Source organism: Mobula hypostoma, chromosome 2 (assembly GCF_963921235.1).
Source record: "Mobula hypostoma chromosome 2, sMobHyp1.1, whole genome shotgun sequence".
Classification (NCBI taxonomy): domain Eukaryota; kingdom Metazoa; phylum Chordata; class Chondrichthyes; order Myliobatiformes; family Myliobatidae; genus Mobula; species Mobula hypostoma.
Genome location: NC_086098.1, coordinates 46,592,400 through 46,601,784, shown reverse-complemented (window position 1 = coordinate 46,601,784; position 9,385 = coordinate 46,592,400). Strand labels below are relative to the sequence as shown.

The window sequence follows — 9,385 nt, the reverse complement described above, 5'->3', positions numbered from 1 at the left end:
TGTCCAGAATGTACAAACGGCAACACAATAGGCCAACAAAATACAAAGTGGTGCAACACCACCAGCATGAGACCATCAAAGAGCAACACAGAGTTACTAACTTTCATTGCCTCACCTTCAGAAAAACTACACCAAAATGTATAATAAGGAGACGTCGGGAGAATTACCTCATCCCTGACGTAAACTTTTGATTTAAGAACATATGAAGTAGGAACAGGAACAAGCTGCCCCTTGTTTCTGCTCTACCATTCAACAAGATCATGCCTAATCTTCTAGCTTAGATAGACCATGGACTAGGTCTATATAAGTCAGCACAACATTGTGGGCCAAAGGCCCATACTGTGCTGTACTGCTCTATGTTAACTTTCTTGCATTATTTCCTCCTACCCAAGATTCCCTGAATAATTATAAACCTATTGCTCTACTAATGTTTAATATTACTTGGGGGTAGAGTAGCCCACTGGTCCCTCAGGCCTGTTCTGCCACTCAATAAGATCATAGATGACCTACCTCACTGCCATTTTCCTGCACTGCCCCCATATTCCTTTGATTCCCTTAACAAAAATGGAAATCTACCGATGTGTTTGGAATGGTCTAAGTGATAGAGCCTGAACAATGTTCTGGGATAGAAAATTCTAAAAATTGTCAACCACTTTCTGAAGAAATTTCTCTTCTTCTCAATCCAAAACAACCTACTCCTTGTTCTGAGACAGTGAACACTAATTCTGGGCTTCTCCACCAGGCCAAACATTCTTCTCCTTTCCTCAGCATCCACCCATTCAAGCGCTGTAATGATTAGTTTCAATAAAATCTCTGTTTAATTTTCTAAACATTACAGAATACAGGCTTAGACTAATTAATAGGGAGCCAGCAAAAGGGGGGGGGGGGTAGAGAGACAGACAGACAGAGAGAGTGTGTGAATGTGTGTGTGTTGTTGGGGGGTAGGGTGGAAGAGTCATTTTATAATCCTGCATCTCCTTATTATACATTCCGTGCAGTTTTACAGACGACGGGAACGAATTTGATTTCTTACCCCCAGTTAATACTTGCCAAAGAACAAGGAAGTCTTTTGACTATCAAAAATGTTGTTTTCGCTCATCTTACTTCAAACAAAACCAATTTCTGTAATTATCCAGTAATTAAAACTTTGTGACCGGGTATTCCCTTCTAGTCTTACTTCTGAAAACTTTGTTTGGCTTTAGTTTCTAACTCTAATGGGTCGGCACGTCTCTGAAGGCTCAAGAAGTTTTAGGGCTTGAAGCACAAAACTATATAATATGCTGGCTGACTTGGCGATAAAGGTATAAAAATGCAAAAATAGCTAAATCCTAGTCAGCAACATTCAGCTCAATATCATTAATCACTGGAAAATTGTTATTTCATGATATGCGCTCTCATTGTGCTGGAAGAAAGAAGCGGAATTTGTACCTTTAATTGGCGACCCATAGGGTAGAGGAAGAGCACTGTTATCTCTTTCGAGAATTACATTACACTTGGTTACGATTTGCCTTTGTCGTTCTAGGCATTTACGTTTAAGTATCATCATAAGTATTTACTCTGATAAGACATTTCCAGCAAACAGCAAATACAAAATAATCTGCTTCTTATTTCAATATCAATTAGAGATGAATTTCAAATCTATAACGTAGTAACAATGCAATTTTTACTTTGTGGTATTTGCAGGTGTAGGCGGTTTGTTAACGGAACAATTGTTTTATTTATGACAGCGCACTATTCTGTTATGCAGCTTCTACACTTACATTTGTAGTTGATATATGAATCAATGCACAAGAAATGTACAGCAAGATGCTTCTGTACATACAATGAGTACAAGTTGTATTTTTTTTCTTAAGTGCAAAATATTCCGCCGAAGCCTCTCCCCGAAACGCCTAGAATAAGATCAACCTCTTTCCCTGTGACTGGTTGTCATTTAACCGCTCTCGTTTTGAAACGTAATCTACCTTTATTTTTGCAATTTTGCGGAAGTAATTTGCACACGGCAATTAACTCGATTAAATTGTATTGCCCGATAGTGGACCCAGTTCTCAAAACTGAGGTGTTCATCCTCTATGTATTAGGCAATAAGTAAGTTACACTGTATAATCTTAAATCAATCACGGGGGGAGGGGAGGGCTAATAGGTGGTGGGGTGCTAAAATTGAGACAGTCGATTGCAATCGTCCAATCAACACGTAAAACTATGGAAATAATCACTCCTCCCCGAATGGATATTGTTTTCTCCCCCACTAATTTAGTTAATCCACAAACACTGACAGCCTAGTCCGCTCCTGCTATTACTATTTGCACTCTGCCAGCCTGCAATCAAGCTTTAACTTGAAATGTGTTTTGAACGATTTGGTCTTCCATGGCCACCGTCACGTTTACAGTAGCACGCCGAACTTAAAGCATTGCAGGAAGAAAAGTTTGTGTAGCCTGTGTGAAAGTGAAGCTTTGCTTTGTGTCGCCTCCCGAGGCTGACAGGGGGTTTCTGCCCAGCCGTCTGGCCGCCTGGGCTCGCGTTCAAACCTGGAGCACACGGCGGCCCCTGGGCCGGTCCATTCGCTCCATTGTCGGGAGTCTCGCCATGCTGGAGCCGCTCTCTCGCTGGCTGCAGGTGCTGTTGCTGCGAGGCAGGGAGTTGCTGTTCGGAGGCGGTCTCTCTGATCCCGCGCTCGTCGCCTTGCCCGCGGTCGCTCTCAGCCTGCTGGTAGGTGTGGTGCTGCTGGTTGTTGTTGTTTTTGTGCAGGGTCGAGGCCACCATGCTGCTGCCCGTGCCAGCAGGGCCCTGCCCATCGACGAGCATCTGCTGCTGGAGACATCCGCAGCTTCTTGGAAGAAACCGAAACAGCACGAAGAGCCGAAGAAGAAAAAGAGGAAGGAGAAGGCTAAGGTAAAATACTAAAGGGAAGAATGGGACGGGGAGGCGGGGTGCGTGTGGCGATTACTAACAGCGTGAACGGGATCATCTTCAAAGCGGCAGCTGAACAATAAGTCTGTACTGGGTCGGTCACTTGAGCCTTCTCAGAACCGCGAGTTAAACAAAAACAAACCGGTATTGAATTTCCGTGATGATAGAACTTTTAAGATATTGCGTTCATGGTAGATATAAATGGCGTTCATAATCAATGCAATATAACAGTCCTTCACAATGGGACAGGATTAGTCGAAAAGCAAAAAGAACCGCAGATGCTGTAAGCCCTGAAACGACAACATAATGCTGGAATTATTCAGCGGATCAGGCAACACACGCGGAGAGAGCAAAGCTGAGTTGCAGTTTCGAGTCGATGACCTCTCGTTGGAAAGGCCATGGAAACGTTAATCTTACTAAGGATCTTCGACCCGAAACGCAAACTTTGCTTCTCTTTACACAGATGCTAACTGACTCGCTGAGTGTTTCCAGTATTTTCTGTTATTGTTTCAGTTTTACTGCAGTTTAGATTTTCATTTTGTCGGGCCCGATTAGTATTTACAACCTTTCCTGTTTTCTATTACAGTCTTATGTGTATATTTACAAAAAAAAGTCAAGTTATTTCAAAGTGCATGACATTCTTTCCCGTATAGTGGCATTTCTGGTATATTGCCATAAAAACACCAGTTTTTGATACTAGACCGATGTTGATTCTATAAAAAAATAAATTGCCTGCTCTGGGAATACTGCCTGGCTCTTTTTGGATTCCTACTAAAATTTACCATGGATGAGGCCTCTGCACTTCAGCAGCCTTTGACCCCGATATAATTAATATACACTTGTATTTGCTGGAAAAGAGATACATCACACTCAGATAGTCAGCGATCACAAACTGATTAGTATTTTATGCTAATATTGTCATACTGTTATTTACTCATTTTCCTCATTTGAAAAACATTTTCATTCAGTAACACGGCCTAGGGAGTCAGCATATGTAGGACTAATTTACCCTGGAGAGCTGACTCAGCTTATCACTGAGGCCAAATGTCATTGCTAATTTTACCAGCTGCTATATTTTGCCAAGTAATTACTAATTCATATATAGGGGTTTCTCTTTCTCTTCCCCCCCCCCACCCACCCGCCATTCAGGATGTATATCAGATGCACTGTGTGTGTAGTGTCTCCAACATTGTCAAAAATGCCTCCCAACCTTCCCATAATCTTTTTGATTTGCTGCATCAGGCAGGAGGTACTGCAGCATAAGTATTAGAGCTTCTTCCACCCAGGCTGTTAAACTTCTTGCCACCCAACACACATGTACACCCTGTTTGAATGCCCTTCCACCTCCCCCCGCCCCCCCTCCCCCACCCTGCCCACTTCCCAACTCAGATACTCTCTTATCCCACACCGGTCACTTTTCATCTTTTATTGCTGCTGTTTCATACATTATTACAACTGCTAGGTCAATTATAATAGTGCCAGTAACATTATACTGTCTTACATAAACATGTACTTTGCACTCTTTTGTCAACCTGTCAATCTTCAGGCGATGCCAGTCAGGGACTTGTGCTAATATTATGGCTGTATGTGCTGAATCATAACTATATATGCTGTGTGTGACTATGCTTTGCATCTTGGCCCAAAAGCAACGCAGTTTCATTTGTATATGGTGAACTTGAAGTTGATATTTCAACTATTATGAAGCCACATTTTGTTTGTGAAATTGTGGTAAATGTATCTTTAACTACATATGACTATAACTCTGAAGACTTTCTATGATGTGCTCTTGCTAAAGTCATGTGGTTATTAAACATGAGAAATGTTTTCATTCTTGTCATTCTACCTGAGTGCACTTTGTAGAAACAGTGTTCCTAAAAAAAACGTGCAAGCCAGTAAAGGCTGAACCCCAGGGAGTCAACTGATGGTTTAGGCCAAGGGTTCCCAACCTGGGGTCCATGGACCCCTCGGTTAATGGTAGAAGTTCATGGCATAAAAAAAGTTGGGAACCCCTGGTCTAGATAGAATTCGAATATATTTCCACTTATTATCCATTCTAGATTGTAAAGCAGCCGCATAATTTTTCAGCTGTAGTTATTATACAGTAGTTTATTTTAAACCCTTAAGCTGTATTTTTTCATTTTGGTATCTAATTTAGTGTTCAACTAATCCTTGTCAGAACTGTGTTAACCACCTGCAAAGTAATGTTTGGATATTACTGTAATAATTAATATTTCCACTGCATGAAATGGTTTGGCAAATAGTATAATGCATAGATGGGGATGTGGAAAATACATGAACAGGAAAAACAAGATCAATATGTTGATAAAAGAATACAGTGAGTGCCTTTTGTCCTACTGGCAACTCCAAAGCAATTTATAACCAATGAACCACTGTCATTAAATCTATCTAATATTGGAAATTCAACAGCAAGCATTACATGTAGGAATCGTCTGCAAACAGCAGTGTGATTGTGTATCACTCCTTGATGATAATTTGCCCAGGATGCTTCTCTTGCTCTTCTTCACTGTAATCAGTTATGATTTTTATTAAACATTCATCTGAGAAAATAGAAAAGGCTTTTGTCAGCATGTTAGTACAATCAACAGTGCAGAGCTCCATCACCACTCTTTGAAGTTATAGTTGTTTAAAGCTAAGCAGCAGCTTCTGAAGTTGATTTAAGACCAGCCAGCTTAATACTTTGCTGCGTTTCATTTGTCATAGATAAATAAAATGAGAGGATTTTAATCTTAATTGCTTGAACTATGTATGAATATTTGCTCTCATAATCTACTAATCTAAATTTGAGAATTGAAGCTGATGTAATCGCTGAAAAAAAATCTATTTTCTTTTCCAATGAGAAGAAACCATGTAACAATAGGCTCAATTCCTCCAGAGTTTTTACAGCTGCACAATATCTAGCAATCCAGCAAAACAGATAAAAGTTATAAATAATTCTGTAATTTCATGTTTTATATTTTGATTTAGATTTTCTCTTACGCATCTGTGTTATAATTATTCTTGTTAAGTGGTTGCTAAATGTTAATGCAAGCTGTTCTGTAACTGAAGCCATCTACACAAGCAATTCTACAATCCAAGTAGCAGGCTAATTTGATTTCCTCTTTGTAATTGGACCCTCTCATAATATCTGAACCCTCCTGGAATACTGTGGCTTTATTTCCAATTCCATGATCACCCTGGCCCTCTAAATCACATTGCTTTCTCCCCACCTCAAGATCTGTTGGCTCTTACCAGCTTTTGGGCTATTGGCTTGTCTGAATTATTTCCTGCATCTGCTGTCTACATCCCCCCTTCCCCCGAGTGTGAACGCCAAGGACACACTGGGAGAGCTTTACAGTATCATCAGCTCTCTACAAAACAAACATCCAGATGGTCTGTATTTGCAGAAAACTTCAATCATGTTAGCCTGCAGGACCTTTTACCCATAGTCCCCCAACATGTCACCACGGCCACTAGGGGAACGAAGAGACAGGAACACATTTATACAAAGTGACGGGATTCTTACAAAGCCGTCTCATACCTTCATCTTGGCCTCTCTGACCACATCTCCATAATGATAATGCCAGCATACCGGTTGCTGCTGAAAATAATGGAGAAACCAGCTAAGAAAACCCATTACTGTATGGCCTAATGAGGCAATCTCTATGATTCAGGCAACACATACAAAATGCTGGAGGAACTTGGCAGTCCTGGCAACATCTATTGAAAAGAGGAAATAGTCAATGCTTCAGGCCAATACCCTTCAGCAGGACTGGGGAAAAAAGATATGAAGTTAGACAAGAAGGTATTCCCACCTTCTGACTCCAGCTCTTCATCTTTTCCCTACTCTTCCACATCAGAGGCACAGCAGAGGATACTGCAAGCAGCTTTAAACTCCTGGGAGTGTACATCACGCACAACCTCCCATGGTCTCAGAACACATTCCACACAGTCAGTAAAGCTCACCATCACCTCTACTTTCTGAGGCTGCTGCAAAGAAATGGACTATGTACATCAGCTCAGTAGAGAGCATCCTAACAAGTTAGATAGATAGATATACTTTATTAATCCCGAGGGAAATTTGGTTTTGTTACAGCCGCACCAACCAAGAATAGAGCGTAAATATAGCAATACAAAAGACCCCAACAATCAAACACCAAAATGCAAACTATGCCAGATGGAAAATAAGCCCAGGACCAGTCTATTGGCTCAGGGTGTCTGACCCTCCACGGGAGGAGCTGCACGTTCGAGGGCCACAGGCAGGAACGACCTCCTGTGCCGCCAAGTGTTGTATCACGGTGGAATGTGGCCGAAGTCCAACAGTAAAAAGTTCAATATCCAGTCTGCAAACGCATTCCTCAATCGTAATATACCCCAGATTGCACCATCTGTTGTTAGCCAGAGCAGTAAGCACCCAATTCCTTTATGCTTACCGCTCTCAGTGCACTTCCGTTCAGCTGGAACGGTATTACCACGGAACTCCACTTCTCCGTAAGTATCTGTTGTCTCGACCCAGTCCTCTTTCTTCGGCTTTGTGATCCCCCTCTGTGTGTTTTCCTCCGGATTTCAGCGGGGGTGTCCACTGCTCTGTTCGCTAAGCCGGCCGGTATTTGCTGGTCCGTGGAATACACAATACGACCTTGCTTCTGTCCCGCGTGTCAGGATGGAACCATTTCCAGCGTTAAAGAAAACCCAAATAAAACTCTCTCTACCAGCATGTTAGAGAGGGTGCAGCTTTGACGTGTTACCGTGAGAAAAAATACAAAAAATAACATAAATTAAAAAGTAAGAAGAAGAAAGTAAGAATAGATCGGAACGGCTGTACCAGGCTGCATGCACGACCGGCGCATGCACACTCAAGTTGCGTCACTACTTGGTAGGGAAACTGCACTGTTGCAGACAGGAACATTCTATAATTGGTAGTCAAAACTGCCCAGTACGTCACTGGCACCAGCCTACCTGCCATCAAGGACACATGTACAGATAGGTGGTGGAAAAGGGCAAGTAACATCATGAAGGATCCCACCCACCCTGCTCATGGACTGTTTGTCCCACTTCCACCTGGGAGGAAGATACGTAGCATCCATGGCAGAACCACCAGACTCAAAAACTGTTAGCTTCACCAAGCAGTAAGGCTGATCAACACCTTCACCCAATAACCCACCCTCCATACCCATCGGCCACTACTTTATCATTTGTTGTCAACCACCTTATGTACAGACATTGCTGTGCCTAGCATCATTTTATAGACATACAATCAATGTACAAAACCCATTTCCAGAAAAGTTGGGATATTTTCCAAAATGCAATATAAACAAAAATTTGTGATATGTTAATTCATGTGAACCTTTATTTAACTGACAAAAGTACAAAGAAAAGATTTTCAATAGTTTTACTGACCAACTTAATTGTATTTTGTAAACATAACAAAAATTTAGAATTTGATGGCTGCAACACATTCAACAAAAGTTGGGACAGAACATGTTTACCATTGTGTTACATCACCTTTCCTTTCAATAACACTTTTTAATCATTTTAGAACTGAGGATACTAATTGTAGTAGATTTGCAATTGGAAATTTTGTCCATTCTCGCTTGATATAAAACGTCAGCTGCTCAACAGTCCGTGGTCTCCGTTGTCTGATTCTCCTCTTCATGATGCGCCATACATTTTCAATAGGATAGATCTGGACTGGCAGCAGGCCAGTCAAGCACACGCACTCTGTGTCTACAAAGCCACACTGTTGTAGCCCGTGCAGAATGTGGTCTGGCATTGTCCTGCTGAAATAAGCATGGACGTCCCGGGAAGAGATATCGCCTTGATGGCAACATACGTCTCTCTAAAGTCCTAATATACGCCTCAGAGTCAATGGTACCTTCACATACGTGCAACTCACCCATGCCGTGGGCACTGATGCACTCCCATACCATCACAGATGCTGGCTTTTGCACCTTTCACTGACCACGATCTGGATGGTTGTTTTCATCTTTGGCATGGAGAACTCGACACCCGTTTTTTCTGAAAACTAGCTGAAATGTGGACTCATCTGACCACAGCACACGGTTCCACAGTCTTTCGGTCCATCTGAGATGAGCTGGGGCCCAGAGAACTCGCCGGCATTTCTGCATAGAGTTGATGTATGACTTCCTCCTTGTGTAATACAGTTTCAAGTTGCATTTCTGGATGCAGTGACGGACTATGTTGAGTGACAATGGTTTTCCGAAGTACTCCTGAGCCCAGGTGGCTATAATTGTCACAGTAGCATGATGGTTTCTTAGGCAATGCCGCCTGAGGGCTCGAAGATCACGCGTATTCAACAGTGGTTTCCGACCTTGCCCTTTACACACTGAGATGTCTCTGAATTCTTTGAATCTTTTCACAATATTATGTACTGTAGATGTTGAAAGACCTAAATTCTCTGCAATCTTGCGTTGAGAAATGTTCCTTTTGAACTGACTAACAATTCTCTCACGAATTTTGG

General features: G+C 41.9%; 1 protein-coding gene across 1 annotated transcript in view; it reads left to right on the top strand.

Annotated features, from left to right (window-relative positions):
• The first annotated feature begins 2,178 nt into the window (after positions 1–2,178).
• LOC134339780 (protein LYRIC-like) overlaps positions 2,179–9,385 on the top strand; it is a 117,277-nt gene continuing 110,070 nt past the window's right edge. Inside the window, exon 1 of the mRNA XM_063036552.1 lies at positions 2,179–2,889. Within this exon, the coding sequence (XP_062892622.1) occupies positions 2,584–2,889 (306 nt within the window). The 5' untranslated portion in view covers positions 2,179–2,583. The remainder of the gene's footprint in view (positions 2,890–9,385) is intronic.